This window comes from Anguilla rostrata, chromosome 8, assembly GCF_018555375.3.
Source record: "Anguilla rostrata isolate EN2019 chromosome 8, ASM1855537v3, whole genome shotgun sequence".
In the NCBI taxonomy this organism is placed as follows: Eukaryota; Metazoa; Chordata; class Actinopteri; order Anguilliformes; family Anguillidae; genus Anguilla; species Anguilla rostrata.
Window position 1 is genome coordinate 19,246,801 of NC_057940.1, and position 25,137 is coordinate 19,271,937.

The window sequence follows — 25,137 nt, forward strand, 5'->3', positions numbered from 1 at the left end:
CCCATTCAGAGCTTCTCTTAGGCCCTAGGTTTACATAAGCAATAATAATTGGAGTTCATTACTAGATTCTTTAACTCATATACCCAAAAACAAGTGCAGATATTCACCAACTCACACAGGGACAAAACTCACTTGTACACATACATTCAATGTACTAGAACTTTATTTATTTCAGATGGGCCAATTTAAAGAGCAAAACATCATGCTGATGCAAAAAAAAAAAAAAACAAGAACACAGTAAGACAACATTCAGTAGTGTCAGACACCTTCATCAGTACAGACAACACCTAACATATCATATGGTGGTTTAAAACTGATTTTTTAAATGTGAAAGTGCAGCCCGCTTCTCAGTCCATAATAATATTAAAAGGGGTCTATACGGTGTTCATTTAAAAGTTTGATTGCTTCCAGAACAAACATATTTTCCTTCCTAGCTTCTGCATTGAGATACCAGTGAGATGATGGGAGCAGGGTAAATTCAGGGTTGAGAATGTGGGATTTTCAGAATTGCAACGGCTTTTCTGAAGGTCTGTTGGGAGTGGAACTCACTGATATTTCTCTGGGAAGTGCCAATGATTTTGGAACTGATGTTGACAATACTCAGCAGCTTATTTTTATCCTTCTGAGTAAGTGATTTAAACCAGCTGGTAAATGAAAAAGATAAAATGCTTTCAAGCATCTGCTAAATAAATGTTATGTCAATGAATATTAAATAAATAAATAAATACACCCACATATAGTACTCAACCACAATTTTATAATTGAATTTGTTAAGCCTTTCTTAAAACTGGGAATTTGGATGTGAACGCACAATGAATGATGGCCTTTAATTCAGTAAAAAGAAGGGGTCTGTTTTGCAGAGAAGCACTTAAGTAGGGTTTGTCCATCTCTCTCTCTCTGTGGTCTCTCTTCTTACACTATCCTCTTCTTCTCTATCGTTCCCTTTTTTCACAATTTTAATTGCCTGTCACTCCTGCTGTAAGTCCCTGAGTATATAGGTGCACTAAAGTGATTTCCATCTCCTTTAATTCTCCTGAGTTTCATTTGTAGAGGCAGGATTTTGAAGGAAATGAGAGAGATACCATAGCCATGAGGGCTCAATTTTCTGACAGCCGCATGGCATGTAGCGAGCCGCTGCACTAGCAAAATGGTATCTTCATTATGAATTTTGACGAGCCTGAGATGTTTGGTAATTTTGTGACTCACCGTGTGCCAAAGTGGGAGGAGAGCCACTGCTGAAGGTGAGTCTGTCACGGCTCCAGTTCCGGACCAGTAAATGCCCTGTGGTCGTTATTATTATTTGTATGCTGCCGCGATGGCACAGCCATGGCCGGAGGCATTATGTTTTCGGGTTGTCTGCCTGTCCTTCCGTCCGTCCTGATTCTCGTGAATGCGATATCTCAGGAACGTCTTGAGGGAATTTCTTCTAATTTGGCACGAACGTCCACTTGGACTCAAGGATGAACTGATTAGATTTTGGTGGTCAAAGGTCAATTGACCACCAAAAAAAAGTGAAAATTGTTCCTGTTTAAGGATTTTTTGCATCAGTAATACTAAGAGAATCTATGAAGTGATTAATAAGGATCGTGAAAAGGCATAATTGTGTACGCTACTGCAGCATTCATACCCTGTTTATTTGATCAAACTGCACTAGCAGACCACTGTGCTAATAATGAATAAATGCAATATGGTGTCTATCCACCTGTGGTGTTTGCCCCCTTATAATGATCTAATCATAATGAATAGATGTAGATGTTAGAAATAGAGTTTAGGTCAACAGTTTTTGTGGCAATAGACTTTTTTTCATTCATTTGCTTTCATTTTTGAGTAGCAACTGATACAGGTGCTTACAAATAGTAATATGGTTCCTCTTATTACAGACAAAAAATAATTTCCATATCAGATTCTTCACATTATTGTTATTAACATGGCACATTTAAAGCCTGTTTTTAAGCCATCACATGCATTGCGACACTACTTGGTCACATATTAATGTTTCAGACGGGAACCTTAAAGGTGGGGGAATGCCTTTCCACATTCATGGGGCTGGCTGGGGATACAGAGGCCCTGCTCTCGGCTGGTTTACTGCACAGCTGCAAAGGCAGCCTGAAATGTTTATGGCGAAAGCACAGGAATGCACCTACTTCACGGCAACACGGCTCCGCCATAAATCAGCACCTTCGTATAGAAACGTGCTCTCCCCCGAGCACCGTGCCGCCCTGCAAGGGTGACAGTGTTGGAGAACAAACTGCCATGTAAGGAAGGAGATGGCGAGTCTCCCTGGCCACAGCGGGACACGGTTATACACTCCACTCCAAAAACTTGTATAATCATCATCGGGATGATGCTGGAGTGGCCAAGTGTATGACAGCTCATTTGCAAGCCCTTTGAGGGGTAAAATAATCATCAAAAAAAAAAAATATATATATATATATATATATATATATATGCACTACTTGGCCAAAAGTATGTATGGACTGCCATCCAACATCTCATCCAAAATTATAGGCAATAATATGGTGTTGGTCCACCCATTGTTGCTATAACAACCTCCATTCTTCTGGGAAGGCTTTATATTAGATTTTGGAACATTGCTGCAGGGATTTGCTACTATTCAGCCAGAAGAGCATTAGTGAGGTCAGGCACTGATTTGACAGTTTAGCCTGGCTTTTCAATTGATCCCAAAGGTGGTGGATGGGGTTGAGGTCAGGATTCTGTGCAGGCTAGTCCAGTTCTTCCACACAATTCTCAGCAAAACAATTTCTATAAGGATCTCGGTGCGTGCTCGGTGTGTGCCTGGGGGCATTGTAACAGTGAAACAAGAAAGGACCTTCCCCAAACTGCTCAGGAAGCACATCATCTAGAAAGTGATTGTATACATTAAGACTTGCCTTCACTGGAACTAAGGACCCTAGCTCAAACCATGAAAAACCCAGAACAACGTGGGTATGTATGGGGTGCTTATTATATTGCTCACTCTAGTGCTTATTTTGCTGTTACTGCCTAGATAACAACCTCATTTGGCTCACCTCGGTTGGTGCAGGGCTGAAAAATGTGACCACATTTGACCACAAGTGCTGCTGATGTCCTGGTGTCACTCAGTTGCGCAATAATTGCCCGAACAGTCATTCACGCCAGGACAGCACTCCCAGACAGGAAAACTAGAGTTTGAAAGGCAAGCACATACAGTAAGCGCAATCTGGTTTAGAACTGGTGCATTAATGACAAAAGAAATGACAACAAACCCATTTTGAATCCTTGTCCATTTATCTCCATACCCATGCATCTGATTTGCTCTGGAATTCTGAGGGGCTGTCACATTATTATGCATTGTGCTGAAGAAATGGTAAGTCTGCCCCAAGAGACAGCCCTTTTGTTTTCAAAACATCAAATTCTTAGAAACACTTTCAAAAGACTCTAAAGCCTTTCAAGGCTCTCTGGGATTCTGCTGTAAACAGGTGATAATATTTGATAAATGCTACATGACAGGACATGTTTATCTTCTATGGAAAGGGACAAGAGGGAAGCTTATCCCAAATGACAAAATTTATTATTCCAGCATGTACTACTAGATCTGAAGATAGCCTAAATGTATTAGAGCAACTCTTTATGGGGCCTTGGGTTTGCTGCTTTTGCATGTTGTGCCTATTAAGGCCCTCATGTACAACACATAGGGCTTCACTATTTCATATAATTATTTTCAGTAGACCAAAGGCTACACAAAATTCTCTCAGACAAGTCACAAAAATAACATATACACATTGCAACTGCCACAATTTAATCTCATACTTTCAAAATTGTCTTGTACTCAACTTCATGAGCAAAATATCACAAACACACACACACACATACATTCTGAGAAAGTAGTCAATGTTGACAATTTTTAAATGGAGTGAAAGTAAAAGCAGCTACAGACAGACTTTCTCTGAGCCTCATATCTTGACCCTGATCTCACTGTGTGTGTGTGTGTGTGTTGTGTTTTCCATAAAAAGGAACTGGGAACAAAGGACAAAAATGCTAAAGTATCATGGCACACACAAACAAACTCACAACAAATGAAAGAAACAAGGTTGGTTAAGTTAATTCTCTACTTGCAGTATGAATGCATACTGGCTGCAGCTCAGCACATTTCCCAGGAGTGCATTCCTGGGGAGAAATGCAGGTTATTAATAATCTGAAAGTGCTGGCTTTGCACCGTGTTTTGTCATTCACCTCAGATGTAAGCTCAGCCGATGATCTCATTTGTGGCAATCAAATGGAATGCCTAAACAAAATGGCAGGGATAATCTCTGGCCTGTTTGATTGGCTTAATTGGCCGGCAAAACAAAGTGTACAGAAGCAAACTGAACAAAAAGAGTTATAAACAAATAAAAAGTCCTAGGGCTGCTGCTTTTTTTGGTGAGGATTCCTAATGGAAGGTAATTAATGTACTTTATTTTGTAGACTTCCTGTTGTGTTGCCTTTTTATTTAAAATTTTTTGAATAAAAACTAAAACAACTACAGAATAGGTTTAGAGAATCAGAGTATGTGGACAGTGTGAACTGGAGATGGGTGAACTATGACGTTATCATTTGCCCAAGGAACAAGTTTCATATCCTCCACTTAATTAGTGAGAATACTTACGCATTATTAATTTTTATCATTATCAGGATAACTTTCTTATTTGCCACAGGTTACATTTCACACATCATCTATTATTATATTGGATAATTACCAATATAATTATCAAGTTGAACCTGCTGCCTTCAGGTTACAAGTATTCAGCAGTTGTTGCCCTGCCCTGCAGCTGGCCGAGGTCTGACTGAGGCTTGAAATTCACAACAGCATCTGTTTTTTGAGAAGATAAAAGGCAAAAGACTGTAAATCATTGGGGGGCCCAGACATACTGGAATACTTGCACTCACTCCTTCCTCGACTCTTTGACTCAGTCAAGCAGCTGGCCTAGGTAGCATATGGCCAGTATAGTTTTATGAAACAAATGTGGATAGTGGGCAGGGTCTGAACAATGATGGCGATTTGGCGAGTGGTTTTGTGCGTAGTCTCGCTGTGGCATGGGTCGAGATCAGTGGACAGGGGATGCATTCCCCAGCCACTTGGCATGACCTAGCAATCGCAGCCCACTGTGTCTCTGTGGGTGGGCAATGAGCTTTAGTCATTCAGGTTTCTTTCACAAGTAAGCCCTGTGCAGCAGAGAAAACTAAAGCACAACAAAAAACAGAAATACAATTACAAGAACTAGGCTACAAAATCTATAAATTAATAATTTAATATATCTATAAACTATTATTATTATTTTGATGATGATGATAATTATTATTATAGTAATCATACAAAAAGGAAACCACAGAACAAAGATAAAACACAACACATCCTTAAAACCAATGACATTGTTTCTGCAATAAAATCACAAATAATAAAATAGCTAAGTGGCACCAGAACTTCCAATTTAAAATATTTTTGTATGGCATTCCATGTGTGTGGTGCATTAAAACTAAGGCAACTTCCTGGGGTCTTGGTACATTGACTCCAGAAATTATCACATTGACCATTATTTGCATTTGGAATAGATTTTTATTAATGCCTTTAAAAACATTGCTGTGGCCACATCCCTGAGCATGTTTCAGAATTACTGAATCTTTACATACAATAATAGTATCTCTGGCCCTCAAGTAATGTTCTGATTTTCATACCAGCACACCATATAAAAATGAAAGGTGACCGTACAGGCCCTTAAACCTTGTAAGTCATTGCTAGAGAATACAATATTAGAGCTGCTTAAAAATATACATTATTTTTATTTGCAATTTTTCCCACTTTCCTGGTGTTACTTAGTATTTCTTAATATAGAAAGTAATTTAAACATAATGCACAACTATCTACAGTAAATGTAATTATTATTATTGTTCTTACCATTGTTATTATTATATGAAACTGACAGGGCAGGCAGTCTGTATTTTAAATGAAAACTTATCTCCCTGCATTTTTAAAATTCAATCAACAGGTCATTGGCAATGAAATAATGACCACTCTTTAGTAGGCTCAGGAAGGTGTCCCTGAAAATAAACTGCGCTTTTTACAGCAGATACAGCAGCACGTGGACCTGCTCGGGACATTGTTATCTTCATGACTAGTAGGAGCCACACAGATCGATTTAAGATTTAAAATGTGTCTGGTGTTACTCAGTGGAAGACATTTATCCAGAAACCAGGAATTTGGGCATTCACACACCACACTAACGTGTCACTGCAGTGGTGTTTTCTTGTGCAAATAATTTGTACTTGATATGCTTTTCAAATTCTGGAATCGAGTGCAGACTTGCTTGGGGCCAAATCCCTAACAGCCTCAAGGTTTTTGTGTTGTTTAATAGTGCATTGAGGTTGTAAGATATTGTCAGGTTCTCTGCAACTGCTGTTAAGGTTTTGACGCATTGGCTATTTATTTTTTTTTGCCTGTACTGTGTTTCTGCTGAACCAGTGTCTGGTATTATATATTTTAGTTTAATCTAATCGCACGTTTCATGGATTCTGATTTCTCTATTCTAAAAGCAGGGGATCATTTTAACAAGGATCTTGCCATATTCCATGATTCATGCGAGCTGTGCCCCCAACCCTTTGTCACTTCCTATACAACTCCCAGCTATACTAACACAGCTGCACGTGGCGAGATGTCGCCAGTATGTCAACAAATCTGTAATATAAATTGTGCAACTGAGTTGCACCATTTTTGCAATCCTTGGAAATGCGGTGTAGTCCAACCTTTTATGCTTGAAAACATTTTTCGCAAATTTGTTAACTTCTTGGGATTGTCTGGCCAAAAGGCACTCACCAATGCCACATTGCGAGTTAAATCTCGTAAAGCTATCAGGAAACCTACATTCGCATCGATTTCGAGGCATATAGGCAAAGCTTTCATTTTCTACCATTTTGCTCCTCAAAGTACAGCTCGACTGTTACAGTCTGTTGAAGTCTTTTACTTTCAATAATATACTGTGTAAAAACACATTTATGCAATACATTTTCTCAAATGAGTTTCATTTTAAATGTTCCTACTTTGGAAATGCCATTCTTTTTGGCATGGGTATACATAAAATTAAATAAAATGAAACAAAAATCTAAATAAACACCTTGATAATGCTACAGTCTAACAGAAGCAGTGGCGATTACAGTGATAGTGCTGGTGTCATATTAAGTGGAGCTTAGTAGAAACAATGTAAGAGATAAAACAACACTATGTGGAATGTTGTGAGCTAATGTTCTGGCTGCCCAGAACAGTGTAAAGCATAAAAGTTTGCAGCTTTATTATGTGCACCTGTACATTTTAATTAAAAAGGAAACAACTTTAAATAGGTATGCAGTAAATCAAGATTTTCCAAAAAGCATCCAAGTAGAGTGCTCAGTATGCATTTCCCCAGAGGTTAACAGACAGACTCGATCTCCTCTCAACTTTTCCTGCACCTGCTGCGGGGAACAGTGTGTCCTCAGTGCATCTTTTTTCTGCAGCTGTTACAAAAGGCCCATAAATTATGAAAATGGGTCACATCCAAGTCTGAATAGAGAAATTCTATATCATGAACAACAATCACATGCTAAACCTACATTATATTTAGCCCTATTGACTGACTCTTAAACAAATAAAATTTTGTGCAAGATAATGAAACAAATCGGATTACATTTTATTCTGGCAAAAAATAAAGGAAGCTGCCCTGTAGCATTAATATTCAGGAAAACCTCCCTTTACCACTTCTGTTTGCTAAAAATGCATGCACAGCTCAACATTTATTTTACTTGGGGCTCAACAATAACACTGATATTGACCATTTTCAGGGCCACCAGTTTTTCTCCACCAAGTGAAATGTAGGGATTTAAACTTGTATTTTGAAGCCCATCCTCCAATGGTACAGTCAAGGGACTAATTGTACAACTCAGTTTCTAAATGAGACATTTATGAAAACAGTTTATATAATATAGGGAGAGTTGGGAAGGAAAATTAACATGGACGGATGTTTAAATGCTACAAAAAAGCATTTATTTGAGCCAGTGGTCCTCACTCCTTGTCATGAAGAGCTGCAGGGTCTGTTGGCTTTTGTTGTTACACAGAACTTCAGTAGCACAGCAATTGATCAATTAAAACAGTTGATTACACAGTTAACTCAGGTCAGCTGGTTTCTTGGGTCTAAATCTGTCGCTGATAAGCCCAGTTCAATAGATTTTCATAAGATCTGCTGATGTGGATACAAGTGAACGACTATGACAAGAAATAAAATTTATGAAATTGGATTAGGTGGGGTACAAAGAGTCAGGGATAAAGCGTTCTACTTACCTGCACTTAGATATCTGTTTGTTCCTATATTTACACATACATGATTATCCATCATCATAGTAGTACTCAACGTTCTATATAACACACTTCAGAATATGCCATTCAACTGGAGGCCAGTGAAAACAAAATTCCACAGTGGGTTTTGGTCACAAACATGCTCTATGATGTCAATGACTTCAATCTGACGTTAATGTAACTTGATAAAGCACGCTATGAATTTTTGACTGCCTTAAAGTGCAAGTATCTCAAATATACTTGCCCAATACCTCCACGTTGAGCAAACCCAGGCTAATAAAGAAATTAAATATTAAGTAAGAATCCTCCCCAATCCTTACCACAAACCAAATATTAACATTAGTGGTTACATGAAAAGTTTGACTGTATTTCTGTGAAATTATTTAAACAAACACATATTTAATAAAGAAAAATGCTTTAGATATTTTCATGATTGAACTTCTCAGAACCTGTGTGAAGTATAATATTCAGTTTAAACGTAAAGTTATAAATCCCCCCCCCCCCCCCTTTCAAGGTTGCAATGGAAGGTAAACAACTATTTCACTCTTGGAATTGCTGAAGGTCATCGTTGGGAAAATTGTCCTGCATGTGATACCAAATACCCTGACAACAAAGAATATGTTGTATGGTTTTCTTGGCTAAAGCAAGGTTTCTGTAATCCGGGCACCTGGTATCTTTGTGGCTTCCACTAGAACCTTTGCTTCCTCACCATTCTAATGATAATATTCACAAACTCCCCTTAAACAATCTTCTATCTCCCAAAAGTATTTCCTTCACGGATCACGGGAAGCAGACAAGGCACCGGAGATTATAAGAAGGGCAACAATTTTGAAAGAAGTCATTTTTCTTTATAATGACATAACAGATTTGTTTGTCGAGAAATCCAATACTTGACAGTGGCAGAAGCAGGACCATATTACCCCTATATTAGCCACTCTTCGTTGGTTGCCAGTACATTTTAGAATTGATTTTAAGATTGAAGTCATTACTTTTAAGGCACTTCATGGTCTGGCACTTCATTTAGCTCTGGCCTTCTAACCCCTTATATACCAGTCTATTATTAATTATTAGTTCATAGCACACACATATTCTAAAATTCTAAAAATAGCAGCTTAATTAATTTTATTTCTTTGTGCCTTTCTTTCTATAATAGTCTTATTTATATTTGCTATATAAATAAAGATTATTATTATTATTATTTGTTGATACCACACTTATATAGTATTATATTCCCCCAGTCTAAAACTAGCAGCTACATCGATTTTTCACTGGACATCAATAAATGAGTAAAACCAATGTCCACATTACTTTTGGTGTGGCCAATTATCTGTTTTTGCGTGAGGTGACACCCCGGGGAGGGACAGAATAGTTGGACTTGGGGAGATACGGTAATTCCAGTATTCACCTGCGTTTTTAGTGAATTTTATTGGAGTTATATCAATGAATTGACAAAACAAAAATATTCACAATTCACCCTCACTGGATCCTGGCAAAAATAATTAAGAAAATAACAGACAAAATAAATCAGACAAAACACAAGCTTTTCAGAGACCTCTCTCTGTCTCTGTCTCTAGCTCTCTCTGCATGCAGATTCTGGTCTCAGACCCCGGCTGTGAAAATAAGCACACACAAACCTTGGGCCGATTAGTAACATATCCCTGGAACCTGTACCCACTTGACAGTAGTGGTGTCCCCAGATAGCCCCGATTTCCTCTCCCAGAGTGAGCCCTGCAACAGCCATTTGGAGAAGAGCAACAAGATCAAATGGCCACGTGCAAGGTGGGCTGAGGACAACTTCCTTGTTTACAAACCACGAAAAAACGAATCGTGGGATTTGACAAAGTGAAAACAGCCCTGAGTCACGGGCAGGGAAACTGCCCCCTCAGCCAAATAGCGGCCGTGTCAAGAGCAGGCGTGCTGGTGAGTGCCACCCCCCATGCTACACAACGAATGTCACTTCTCACAATGGGGGTCGCGGACGTGTGACCAGCAGTCCGGGAAACGGCCCTCAATGGCCTCTTTTTATATAGGATTGAAGCAGGAATTAGCTGGTCAATGGCAAGGGCTAAACCAAGTGGGCGCATGCCCCGGGGCTCGGGTTTGTGCGTTTGTTTTGATCACAACGCGAGGGCTGGCGTGACTGCAGGTCTTGTTTACAAGGGAAGTGAGTAAGGCCTTAGGGCTTTTGAGCCGGCCTGACGGATGTCATCAGATCTTTAACAACGCATCAGGGACATTACCTTATGATAGGCCCTCTGAAACTGGGACCTCTTGCTGACCCTGGATGGCATTCTGGAATATTGCAAAATAGTAAAAGAGAAGATAATGTCCAATTACTATGTATAAATAGGAGGACTGCACAAGTGAACACAATGCACTTGCTGCAGTTATCACTAACCAAAGCAAAAAATCATTTGAATATCGGCATTCATTCATACCAGACCGCATTTTTCCATGAAGAATGTTTTTTTGTTTTAGTGTTTAGCAACACTTATAATTTGCCTTCATAAATCCAGAGGACTGTTAGTCAGGCTATTGACACGTTGACCTATTGTGACTGATAATCAGCAACACATCTTTAGAACTGATTTAATTAAATATTTACCTAGGAGTTCTGCCTATCCTTCATATTTAAGACTAACATATGGGTGATATCCAAATGATTCCAGATCCCTTCATGCTTACTCTTCTGACCCTTCATAACTGCCTTTCAAACAGAAGTGGAAGTCTTGAATGATTAAAATGTATTCTAGCTACTAGTCTTCTTGCTGCTGCATCTCATGGTTTTTGTAGTTTGGAGTAAAATGTACATGAAGGATTTGTGCAATACATAGTTTTTGGAATCACTAGCACCAGGCAACATCAAGAAAAATGTATTTTACATGCAGGTAGCTTTCCTGGATGACAACTAGAGTACTTGGGGTGAAAATAAAAAGAGGACTCTTTAAGAACAATTTCAACACCTTGTTTTATTGTACAAGCAAAGAAGCATATGTACACACACACACACGCACACATACACACGCACGCAATATTTTTTCAAGAAATTCGGAATCAGTTTGCTTCCTCACAAATCCTAAAGTGCACACCCAGAGGCCAACTCTTGTCTAAAGGGCCAAGCAATGAGATTCTCCACAAGTCAGGCTCATTTCAGTTTCTTAGGATTAATTTACATCTCTGTGTGCATTCGCTGTCATGTTCTCTCTAAGAGCTCCGATTTGAATTTATGAGAAAGCTACCACCTACATTCACACTTTAATGAAGAGTGCCCTGTGCGATTAAGTGTTTAACACACAGCTGGTCCACTGTTACTCTCCACACCTCTACCACACACAGTCTTATCTACATGTAAATAAGAAATAAACACATTTGCAGAAAAGATGCTGCGGACAGCACACTCTCAAGTCGTAAGATCAAACTCAAAGCCCTCCAAGGTGATCTTAGCACCGCCTACCAATACTATGGGGCTTATCTAAAAGAACAGAGAGTATTTGGCATTTTGAAACATATAACATTCCGAAGAGAACTGATTGTAGATTATGATTGTATAAGCTACTAACAAAACCCTACGAGTGAAGAACAGGACTGGTGTATGGTAAATGGTACCAACCTAGTTGAAGGCAATGGTTTTCAATTGCTCTGAACTAAAAATACTAAAAAGTTCAGTATGACAAAGCATGCCCAGAATTCACCTCATAATATAGTGATGACAGATTGCTAGTGCAAAGTACATCATTGTCATAACTGAGCTGCAATTGAAATTCCTGAAATCAGGTCATTATCTGTCCTTTTGGAAAGAAGTAGGCAGGGTTTCACTCTACCTAGAACTGTCTTGAACTTTGAACTTTAAGATTGGGATTTCATTTAATCTGGTCAAATTAAGAAAGGAAAACAGGTAGGCCACTGTGGTGACTGACATTACAGTGCATTCATCATCAGATAACCCACAGAGCCCTGTCTACGTTGGCCACACCCCCGCTGTTGGCCATCAGCTACGTGCCCTTAAACTCAGTATCTGCCCCTCCTTGAGATTAGCACCATAAACGTGCCGATAATACACTCTAACATAGAGCACAGGCTAAGGATCAAACGCACACAACAGCAGTTCTAGCCTCCACACATTCAAATGAAGCTTGGAAAGCCGGTAGAAAAGTTTGAGTACTGAAAGGTACTATAATGTATGAAATCCCCATTACTAAACATTCAGCAGTCTTTCCCTGTAAAAATGTGCCTGCCACTAAACCACCAATCCAGAAGTAAAGCTGCTGGCTGTAAAGACTGGAATGACCATGAAATATACAGTAAAAACAGCGATTGATGTGGTGGACTTAAATCGAGACAACCTAGATGAGTATGTCTGGGGGAATTTGTTCAGATAAGCTAAAATATATCACAAGCCATTTTTCAAAGTGCACCGTTAATTAGGAAACACTTCCGCACCCCCACCGCGGATCTCAGCAGGCAACATCCATCTCCATGGTACCCATAAAAAGTGCACATTTAGCCAAGGGAAGCTGAAAGAGGAATATGCACCCAAAAGAAAAATCACTGTGAACAATAACAGTCACATCCAATATAGCTGTAGCCTTCAATGCAGATCTCCCTTCATCTTTATAAGAGCTCAAAGGCAACTCATCAAGTCAGACTATAAATAACTTATACATTAAAATAATAAGCATTAAACACTAAAAATCAGTCAACTTTGGCTACTGGTCCAAATTTGGCACCAAAGAACAAAACAAAAAGCAGAATTATCATATTAAAAATAATAATAAATGACAGGAGGGCCAATATTTACTAAAAGGTCATGTGAGAGTCGTGACAGTTAGCATAGTGCAAAACAGGGGAATGCAAATGAGACACAGTACATTATATGTACAAATAAAAAAATGACTTGACTTAAATTCTTATGCTTATATTATTATTTATAAATCAATGTATTACTGGGATGAACCTACTAAAGCACAATATATGTAATGCCATGGTTGACCAGATAACAAATTATCCTGCTGATGCAAGCAGGAAGGACCAGTTTAATAAAATAAAGTATATGAACATTACCATTAATGCTCTTGGCTACTTGTCATTATTTTTTGATTTCAGACAAGGATTTAGATAAAATCTGTCTCAAGCTCCCAAAGCTCACTGCACAGCCTTTGTGATGTCTGAGATAAGAGGACATGCTTAATGTAAATTGCAATACAATGTTTTTTTTCCACAAAAAAATGTTACGGTAGGTTTTATAACTTCTGAAATGAATCAAGCCATTTGAGATACATTATTCAGTCACTTAAACAATATATTTGGATTACTGCCACAACAAAAACAACATATAAATTTGACTAAATAAAGACTGTTTTTCCTTTCAGTCTTCTGAGAAGACAACACCTGTAATATGCAGCTAGAATACGTGTTCTTTGAGTGGGTCTTTTTTGGTTTATAAGAAAACTGCACCCTCAAATAAATGTTAATTCAGCACTCTGAAAGCAAAAGATGGTCAACAGCTTTTAGTGCATAAATTTACCTAATTTATACAGACATTTGAGCATTGGAAGCTCCACATAAACCCATCCTTTCTTTAAATCAACAAATTGTGTAAAATAAAATTAATTTTCACTAGTTCTGCAATGCTGTAACATAAATGATCATTTGTTAGAGCTTGCCCACATCTTGTGTTATATAATTCTGATAAGTATTAATCAATATAATACATTCCGTGGTGCATGAAATCTTTCTCCTTAAAACTGTTTAAGAAAGAGGTAAGAGAAATTTTATGTCAAACCTCAATAATATATTTACCAATATATAGGCAGTGATGTAAAATAAAAATCCTGAACATATTTAGTGATAGTGCGGATTATGTGATTGATAGCTGAATGCACTGGATTAAATTAATAAAAAACTGTTTTCCTTATAAAGTCCTGCACAATTTAAAATATTTAGTCAGCTGTCATTTGCATTTCGCTAACATTTATATCATGTGACTTGGAAGCATTTATCTTTTATATTCTTACACACTGCAGTTGTATTTCCCCAGCATACATATGGCAATCTTTTCCTGCATATTAAATGGTCTTGTGCAAGGAAAGGTACCATCTACTTTGTTATGCAATACTTGGTAATGTAATTCTGCTACCAGAATGTTTCTTTAAGGTGACTGTTGCTACCTTTTCTGCATACTGTAACTAGTTTATTGGTTACAAGTAAGACGGATATTTATCTGAAAGTTGTTAATGGTTAATTAAAGGTTATAAACCTCACAACAGCAAGTGGATTAAACATTGAACCGTGTGTGTAGTGTTCTGTTTTTCCTTTAGTAAATCTGGCCCATGGTTCACAAAACAGTGGCTTGCTGGTGAAGAAGGCCTTAATCTATGACTTACTCCCAGTTAAAAAAAGCTGCTGCTTACAACCATTTGCAACTCTTTGAAAATGTAAAGAAGCAGTCACATTCACCACTCAGAAACTTGTAAGCTCCTTACCAACACCACTGCCTGAACAAAAATCTGTAAGAATGTTAAAAACATACAAAACCAATTCCTGAATAAAATAAGTGTACATTAAAGGGAAACAGTCAAATGATGGCCAGCTCGTCAATTCTTGCACCACTGTTTGTTGTTCCTTGTCCACAAATTATCTGAATAAATTTGTTCTCAGCAAATCTCTGTGAATTTTCCCAACTGTTGTTCTGAGAGGTGACTTGAGGGTATGAGTCTCAGGAGCATGTAACTCAGGAAAGAGTAGGAATTTGTAGAAAAATGTAGAATTTTACATTGCAGGGTAGGGCTTCTCTGGGATTCTATAATCTGGAGCAGGTGGAAACTCAAAGAAAAGGGTTTCTGAGTACAGTGGGTTCTTGTGAAGCCCTAGATCGGGTAAGGATGGCGCCTCAGGAACCACAAAATCAGATGAGGCCAGAGCCATGGACACCTCAAAATCAGAAGAGGGCAGAGCCTCAGACATCTCAAAATCAGAAGAGGGCAGAACCTTGGACACCTCAAAATCAGAAGAGGGCAGAGCCTTGGACACCTCAAAATCAGAAGAGGGCAGAGCCTTGGACATCTCAAAATCAGAAGAGGGTAGAACCTTGGTGACCTCAAAACCAGAAGAGGGTACAGCCTTGGTGTCCTCATAATCAGAAGAGGCCAGAGCCTTGGTGACCTCATAATCAGAAGAGGCCAGAGCCTTGGACACCTCAAAATTAGAAGAGGGTAGAGCCTTGGTGACCTCATAATCAGAAGAGGGTAGAGCCTTGGTGACCTCATAATCAGAAGAGGGCAGAGCCTTGGTGACCTCATAATCAGAAGAGGGCAGAGCCTTGGTGACCTCATAATCAGAAGAGGGCAGCTCTCCTGATTGAGAGCCAGGGCTAGGAGCTCTGCAGGAGACGTCTGTAGTGGGGCATGACCTCGTGCTCCGGCAAGTGCAGGTTGAACTCCAGCGCCACCAGCACGGGGAACTCGAAGGCGATCAGCTCCCGCCGATTCATCCGAAACTTCTCCTCCAGTTTCTGGAACAGATTTTAAAGCGTTTTCATCCAGGGGGAAAAAAAAAGCAACACCAACAAAAAACATAAAACTTTGATGCAGTGCTCTGAACATTTGAAATGTACTTCTAAGCTGAGTTTTTTTAGTCTTATCCACACCCTGCAAAATATATATTATTACTGATGGACATAATTCGAAAGGTAACTCAGTGAAAATATGCTGAGTTCCCATGGAACCCATGCTCCCATGGTGCTCTGGAATCCCAGTGACAGACCCAAGCCTTGTACCACAGCAGCACCGTACATCACCGCCAGGGCTCAGTACCATTCTATACACATCTGTTTATCATCGTTGTCAGTGGCACAGGGGTGTTCTTACGTCTATCAGGTGCTTGACCTCGTGCTTCTTGAGGTCACTGCCAATCTTGGCGGCGAGCAGCATGCAGGCACCGGCGCACAGCTTGCGGTTCTGCTTGTTCAGCTTGCCTCGCAGTGCCAGCTTCTCGAAATAGACAAAGGCCATGGCGACTGTGGGCTCCTCGTAGCCACAGTCCTCTTGAGCCAGCTTTCGGATCTCTCTCTTCAGGCTATCATTTAGAGGGGAGGCAAATGCAGGGAAATCTGGTTTTGTATGGTCTCGTTGTAATTGTTAATATATATGCCACAGTGGCATCCAAAATTATTGCCACCCTTGATAAAGACAAACAAAAATGGCTGTAAAATCATACCTAAGTTGTCTTTGAAGGTGTTTTGTGACTGGCGAACATATGGAGGGGATCTTTGACTATTCCTCAGAATACATAATCTGTCAAAATCCTTCATTTAGCTTCCTTCACTTCATTTGGGGGGGGGGGGGGGACAAGGTGTTTGCACTCTACCTTGAGTCCCAGGACTTCTACGTTCAAAACAACCTTATAACATCAAAGATTTGATTCAATTAATCATTGCTTAACATGTGATTCTCTCTTGATAAAACAACACATTCAAGGAATACAAAGACTATGCATTCCTCTCGTCTTTAGCAATAGACTCACTATCACTGCAAACATACAGAAGGCACTGCATTACAGGCAGTTTTATAACCCTTTCCCAACTCCATAAGAGGAGTACAACATTTTACCTCCTGATCTTGCTGAGGGTCAGTCGGATGTGAGGGAACTTCTCCTTGAAGGTCTCATTCATGTCTTTCTTGAGGTCGGAGGGCTTGACGTACTCAATGACCGTAGTCTGGAAAAGAGGACACGAGGGTGAACTGTTAAAGATATCACCACTGTTACCCTACTGACTAGGAGGCAGTTTCCATTAGCTCAGTCCAAACCATGTCAGGTGTCAGGGCACACAATGCTAGTGCAGTATTTCACCGTCTGAATACAAGATTCCTGCACATCCACAGAATCAAGCTGATCACGTGTGGTAGAGGGGGACTGAACTCAATGGCATGATGAACAGTGCATCGGTATCAAGAAGAGACCGTTAAAACAAAATCAGTTTTAAAAATTCAGTTTATCACAAAAAAAATGTTTTTATTTTCACTCAAAAAAGGGTACACAATTTTAAATGGTACTTAAATCTTAAAAACAAAGAATAAAAATCTATTTAAGAATCTATCATTATCTATTTAAATGGAAATCATAAAATTTTATTTGAAAGACAATGTTTTCACAAAATTAATGCAATTAATTTTATTTAAAGTTCCAATTATTATTATCAGGATAGTTAGGCAGAACAATGGCAAGGCAGTCAATTGCACCAAATGTGAACTAAAAAACAAAAATTGATATCATGGAATTAATATCTGAATGTTCAATGGAGATTTATTTATTTTCAATCAAAATGCATTTACTTATGAATATATATATATATATATATATATATATACACACACACACACACAGAAGTTCAGACAGAGAAAATGAACCATGTATTGTTGATGTCTGAAAACCACACTACAAGCAGATGCTCAAAAAAGTGAATGGATTGGAGGAAATGTTTCTCTATGTATCTACATCAAAAGAGAGGATGTTCTGTTGATAAAATTACTGTGATAAAAATACAGGCAGAAGAGTAAAGTAATGACATTGACCATAAATTAAATAATTGTTTAAAAAAAAAGAAATGTTCACATGTTTATTTTTCAGAGAAGGCAGTGTTTGCCTAACCTGCCATTTCCTGACTGTTATGTTATTTCCTGCTGCATTCTGGGGAATGCACCTAGGGAATGTATCCCCGTCCATACCACTGCTGTGAAAATAAGACTTTCAATATCCAATCAAATATATTCTTGGTGTTAAAAGGTTCTGTACTCAAACCAAAACATAACCAACCAAACATGTGAACTAAAAACATTGTGGATTGACTTTTGGCCAATGAGCTCTTTATTCCTTTGACTGGTGGAATTCCGTTAGAGGACAAGTTCCTGAAGTCCAAGCAGTGGAAGTCTGGCCTTGAAAGAAATGATTTAACCAGTCTGAGAACTTGTACTCTTTCCTAAGGAATGACAGCAACGCACAGCGGGAAGGACAGGGATTCTATTGTTATTTTAAAAGTACAGAATAAACTTCCTTTCTGGTGGGAGTATGGGAAAACGATAAGACGACTGCAGTCACTACAAGAGGAACAACCCCCACTCCCCAACTGTGGCCATTAGTGAAACGTGAGTACAGCCCCCCCCCCCCCCACACCCCCACCCCCCACCAGTGTTTATTTCCAATTGGTAAATGAGGGGCATATCCAGCCAGCCTCCAGGACGCAGGCCTATTTTTTTAGGGGAAGCTTGCCCCTCAGTTGCCCTCACTTTGGCAGTGCAATGTCACATATCCATGTGATGATCCAGGGAAGCATTAGCTGCAGCAAAGTCGGTTGGGTGCAGGCAGCATGTAAGCACTGTCCCAGGGAATTACTGGGGATACCGTTAACACTAAAGTGACACATCCCTGTATTTAGATTACAATAATTACATTTTGAGCATTTGTTTTGATCGAATTTGTGGATTTATGGATTGATTGATGGTTTCAGAACATCCTTTACACTAGTGGATGTGATCCACATTGTAGAATTAGCACAACTTCAAATTCACCACCGCAGAGGCACCTAAGGTCTCTTCAATATTTCATAGGTTTGTAACTTCTATATTTAATAGCTCTGTGCAGGCTAATTAATTAAACACTGAAATGGAGTTAATGCTTTCAAAGTATGCAGTGACACTGAATTTCAAAAACGCCTGCTTAATATTCTCATTGTTGCATGAGTGCTTCTTAAAAAAAAAAAAAAAAAAAAAAACACTGAAATACAGACATCTGGTCATAAAACAACGGCTTCTCTGTTCTGTAATTAGTTTCAGCAAAGCAATAATACATGAAGCTGAACTGGGTTGGATGAAAGAAGAAACGCACGTCTAATTTTCACCAAAAAAAAAAAAAAAAAAACAACCCAATGTAACAATGTGATTACATCAACATTCGAATATTTTGAAATTATTTTCAGATCACTTTAACAGGATGTAAAATAAAAATGTAAAAACAATAAATGATATTACCATTAAGTTGAAACCACCAATGAATATATTAGATCAGCATTAAGATGAGAAAGAAGGGGGTAAGCAATATTGCGATTTTTGACACGAAAACATCATCCAGTTCTCATATTAAGACAACGGTATTGAGTGTGCAGTGCTTGGTGTGTTCACAGTGGAAAATCCCATTGCGTCCCACAAGTGTTTGCAAGGATGTGTCAGGAGAATTGGGGGCGGGGCGGTTAGGACTGGAAGGCGCACTGTCATTCCACCCCTGAAACATTCAAACAAGAATGTAGAGGAGCACCACAGTACAGCAGAACACTCAAAACAGTGAGGATGCCACCATTTGTGAGAACATTAAAACAGGAATAAAAGTCCATCCTTAACCAGATTTATTATTGCTTATTCACCAAATGAACCATAATGGGACAAACCACGTGCATTACAATGAAAGAGGTAATTACAATGTCTCTGTTCAGGCAACAACTGGTCAATTTTAATGAACACAACCCAAAAGGGCTGCACATTAGGGCCTACGAAGCATTTCCCTGCAATCAGAGCACAGTATTCCTCCTGATATTGCTTGCAGTCTTTTGTCCACTTTTTGTCTGAAGTTAGTCTTACATCCTTGACACTCCTCAGTCTTGGCCCTCCCTGTGGTGTGACTGTGCAATAGGAGTTCTGATTACTGGCTGTGGATGCTGATTGAACAAAGTCACCAAGCCACCCACCTGGTGCCCACAGCATCTGTGAGTATAACAGTACACCACAAAACACTAAACACTCGAGAAGTCAGAAATTTCTTACGCCACTCTTAGGAGGCAGCCTATGTGGAAATAATAACTGGAAGAAAACAAAGAAACCAGAAGAGAAAAGCATCACTTCTGAAATTGCCAAACAAAACTAGCAGGTTGCACTGATAATATCAGACTTTTGTGCAGGGCTTCCCAATCTCTGTCCCAGGGACACTGGAGTTAGCTGGTTTTCATTAAAGCCAAATCCAATAATAATAATTTTGTGGTTTTATCTCTTTTATGCCTCTAGAATACAGGGTGATTTTTGCCCTTTAATCAAAGAATCAACCACAATCAATCGTGTTTACTTAAAGGTGCAGTATGCAAGTTCGGAGAAATGAGCAAGAAAAAGCTTGATTTAGAAAAAAACCTTCCACCACCTCCTCTCAGCTCTCCCTCCAAAGACCCTACCTCCATACACATGCAAGCATGCTGCCTGACATCTGAGTACTGGAGTAAGAGGACATATAGTGCACTGAAAGGTAGGAAACACAATGTCATTATAATGAATATACACAATGAACATAGCTTTTATTTACAGCTATGGGCAATAGCAAACATGATATTATTGGCAAAAATGACTGAATTTTATCTTGTACTGCTGGCTAGGCAGCAGATTCAGGAGTGGTGTAATTAGAAGGGTCTCATTTCAGAGCCTGGGGCAGTCAGAGAGACAATATTTTTTTTCTCAGATCTTTTAATTTATTGTTCTCTGTCAGGATGTGAAGGAAATTTAACCAAATATGAACAAAAAGAACTGGACATGTAAACTAAACATTTCAGGATCGACTCCCATGTAGGACTACATTATATACTATTATATCCAACTGTATAAATGGATAATACGTTAAAAAAAAAAAAAAGAAACATGTAAGTCATGGATAAGAATGCTTAGAATGGTACAAAAGCATGTAAATGACTGTAAAATAAAGATGAATTTTGTCACTCACAGATATGGCTACTGTAATTTGGGGTGTGTCACTATGCCAAGTTCCTCAGCTGGCTCAAACACCTGGTCAGGAACTGGTCTTGTAACCTAAAGATTATAGGTTTGATTTCCGGGTAGGACACTGCCATTATACCCTTAAGCAAGGTATTTAACCTGCATTGTTTCGGTATATGTCCAGCTATATAAATTAATGCAATGTAAATGCTATGTAAAAGCTGTGTAAGTCACTCTGGATACGAGTGTCTGCTAAATGCCTGTAATGTATTGTACCTTTAACACTGAGGTAAACGGCTAAATGAACAGCAAATTTGATGCTGGCAATAGCCATCTGAACAGGAACCAAAACTTCAATGCATGGGTCATCATGCTAACCACGACAGAGTTTGAGGAGCTTCCTGTACTGGGAACAGGAAAACAAGTGCCCACTGAGAAATTTCTCACCTTAAGAAGCTGCATTCCAAGGGAATAGAAACACAGCAGGTGACCCCGGCTCCTCTGTTGGAAACCTAATTAGCCATCACCAACCGCTGCGCAAAAATGTGGCATGCTGCTAATGAGATCCACAAGGCCAAAGTAGTCTCAGGCCTATTTGTCCGTCTTGCCATACCACCTTATCTGTCTGTGCACTATGAGTGGATTGCTAGCCCGCTTGCTGTTGCCGTGGATATTGGATTCTCTTGGCTTTCCCTGACAGATCTCATGTAGACAGCATCACTGATTACCCAATAATTCTGCGAGAGGCAGTTCCATGTTTCATGGCTCTAGACCCAACATAGACTTGTTGACATTGCATGTGAGAATTGACCATTAGGAATAGCATTGTAGGCAGTGTTAGAAGTAGAAATTATACATATAAGAAATATTTCCCCACTTCCCCCCAATACTAAATTGCACCTTGCAGAAGAGGCACAACTTTCATGCCTGTAATCCAAGAAAAACCCTATCCTTGGCAAACTTCCAGTCATGTTATACACCATCAGCTGACTGCACTGCAGCGTTGCAACGCAACTAACCTGAAATCACAGTCTACTTTCAAATCCATTTTGCAACAATGTACTTATTTTTTGACACCATAAAAAGGAGAAAGCAATACAGCCCATTCATTTGGCATTAAGGATGTTTGTAATGTGGCTACATGGACTCACAAACTCATATGGAGCCTAATGGACCACAGATCAGCTTTGACAGATGAAGATTACATTGATGGTTTCCTTATCCATAGCTTCTTAAAGCTTCTTAAAGCTGCAGCAGGCTGTGGCCTTGCTATGATGTCATTTCTTCAAATCAAAGCTGTACAGACAGATGCAGTGTTTGTTTGATTGATGGTAATAGTATAGTGATAGTTTTATATCTGTGATGGGATTTGACAAAGGTCCAAACACTGTGCACCAAACTGGTGTGCATGTGTTCATCCTGTAATCCATTATAACTAACCCATTCCCCAAGTTTTATTTATTTTCCAAGTTAGTCACAAGCTACCACCTTGTGAGGGCCTCGTGTTGTAGCAGTTTCTGTACCATGATGGTTATTGCAGATAAGGCCCTAAGGCAATACCAATCTCAAATGATAGGTTTATATGAGCTTACTGTGCTATAGATTAGATGCAATAAAACTCAACTTGTGCAGCATGCTTCCCTGCTAATATAAAAGCTAACAATGAACAATTAACAAAATTAGCATTGAATGTTTTTCAGATTGGTTTCACAGAGTAAACTGGGCTACTGAGCCTAATAAGATATTATATCCTGGAAAATTAGAAACCTGCCAGGCCATCATCTCACTCAGTCTTCCTAATGAAGATCCACACTGAGCACTCTCTCAGCCAAGCACACCCAAACGTCCACAGACAATCACATGTATAGGAGCTGTCAGCTTTTCCCAAAAGCCATTTTGGATGATAAAATCTGATACTAGCGATTTTTTAAAATTTATTTACACCACATTTTTCACAGGAAAAGCTACAGTGGATCTAATGAGACTGAGTTGACATCCTCACAGCAGCTTGAGCTTTGCACAGACTTTGTATCAGATGTGACTTCTTTGTAAAGGAGGTGCCTTCAATGGCGGAAGACGCTACTTCAGAGGAGCAGCACTGAATCCGTCACTCACCATGTACGATGGGAAGATCAGCACCCTTTTATGTTTCCCGCAAGGCCACTGAGGGTCGTCCAGCAGATTAGGGTCGTATTCAAAGCAGTCCCCCATCTCATTTCCTGCATTCAAAGTAAGCACACATACAAGCCTATGGCTGAATGAACTCATTGGAAAGTGATAGTTTTGTAAAAAGAAAACAGATACACTGGTCTCTAAATCTGCAAGTAAAAGTCAACCACCGAGTGGTTTTTGTTGTACCTCACTGGGACTTTACCTCATTATTCTTTCAAAATATTGAAGTCTAAATGGGCTACGCTATTGCTTTGATCTGTATGGCTCATATTTCAGTATACTGTATATATTAGGCACCTAATGCACAAATAAATAAATAAATAAATAAATGCTTTGTAGCATGTGAAATGTTACCCTCTCCCCCCCAAATGCCTGTATATCACATGGCTTTGGTGGCTAAACCACTAAAAACACCATTAAAATGTCAATGGTTACACATGATTTGCAAATGCACAATGCATTGTCTCAGTCCAATAAGTCTCATCGAGGCACATTTTAGGAAGCTCACATAAAGAAACCCGACCAAAGATATTTTTGTTTGGAGCTGTGAAGCCCATCTTTTCTCAAGCAGTTGCTTAATGTCTCATCATGTCTCAGAGATCTCATCTAAGAAAATTGCTTCATAAAAGCTCAATGCGACTCATTATTTATCACACAACTGCACAATAATCACATACAATTTAGTTTTAATCAGCCCTGAAGATTAAAGACCTGAAATTATAGGGTGAATGAATAATTAGGGGGTGTGCTGCAGTAGGCGGAGAAAACAAGTTACAGGCAATTAATCGGCATGCTACAGCAAACACTAGCTTTTTCCCACCAATATCTGAGCGGCTTAACATGTTCTAAGCGCAATATGACCTCATATCAGATGGAAAATGTCCCTATCTTTTAAATAAAGCTTACTTCAAAGCATGCAAAGCTTTCAAAACACCAAACAAAATTATTCATGAAATCTTTGCATGCCCTTTCTAATTTCTCAGTGAATTAAAGGGGAATTGCACTTTATAACACTTCTGCTTCTCATGACTGATATTGTCCTTCTAATGAATGTGTCGCCCTTCATTTTTCGATTAGTTATTTCATTTTAAATGTCTAACGTTATAAACAAAGACCTATTTTTTTTTAGCGCAAGTCCACATAGTAATACGGTTTCCGGTTTTTTCTTCTTCTTCGATTTCGTTTCGCGACAAAATCGAGAAGAAGCGAAGCAAAACATTCTGTTAACTTAGCGTTGAAATCGAACAAACTAACATCTGCTAGCTTTTGTTTGATGCGATATTGGTGTAATAATGAGGTGCATTGTACCCGGTTGTTATAATGCCCCCGTTATACTCGACTTGAAAGCACATTTTCATAGTTTTCCACGCGATGCAACTTTGTGCCAGGCATGGCTGGATGTAATCAGACACCCCAACATAACAGCCGAAGAAGTTCGCAAACAAGGACCAAGGGCATGCAGCGACCTCTACCAAGGCGACCGTCTGAAGCCTGGAGCTGTACTCACCGTTTTCCCATCGTTGGTCAAACCGCTCGAGGTAGGTACTATGCGGGCTGGCTAACGCTATCTCGTCTGTCTGTGATACATAGGATGTCTACCACCAGTTGCCGTTTGTCCTGGGAATAGCCTGTGGTTCCTCAATCTCGACCCGCTCCTGACTCGCTCTCGCATGATCAGCCTGCAAATTAGCCAGCTCTTCTTCTGTGTACCTATTCCGGCTCGAATCGATGGGGCACAACAATTCCATGATCAAAAACAAAATCTCCTTCGTCCTCAGACATTTTCAGTTTCACTAGCTAGTTGTCATACAACACTATTTCTACGACCAACCTAATGTTATTGTCTGTAGGTACGCCCACATCAGAAGTCGCGCAATGGTATGCATCCTCGAG

General features: G+C 39.3%; 1 protein-coding gene across 3 annotated transcripts in view; it reads right to left on the bottom strand.

The window, feature by feature from the left end:
* Positions 1–11,284: 11,284 nt before the first annotated feature.
* Positions 11,285–25,137, bottom strand: part of cables1 (Cdk5 and Abl enzyme substrate 1) — a 48,158-nt gene continuing 34,305 nt past the window's right edge. For 2 of the 3 annotated variants that reach the window (XM_064346909.1, XM_064346910.1), the window contains 4 exons: positions 23,188–23,291; positions 16,942–17,048; positions 16,201–16,408; positions 11,285–15,845 (listed from right to left, as the gene is read on the bottom strand). In XM_064346909.1, coding sequence (XP_064202979.1) covers positions 15,705–15,845; positions 16,201–16,408; positions 16,942–17,048; positions 23,188–23,291 — 560 coding nt within the window. In that variant the 3' untranslated portion in view covers positions 11,285–15,704. The remainder of the gene's footprint in view (positions 15,846–16,200; positions 16,409–16,941; positions 17,049–23,187; positions 23,292–25,137) is intronic. The other variant, XR_010331815.1, reaches the window with a different exon arrangement.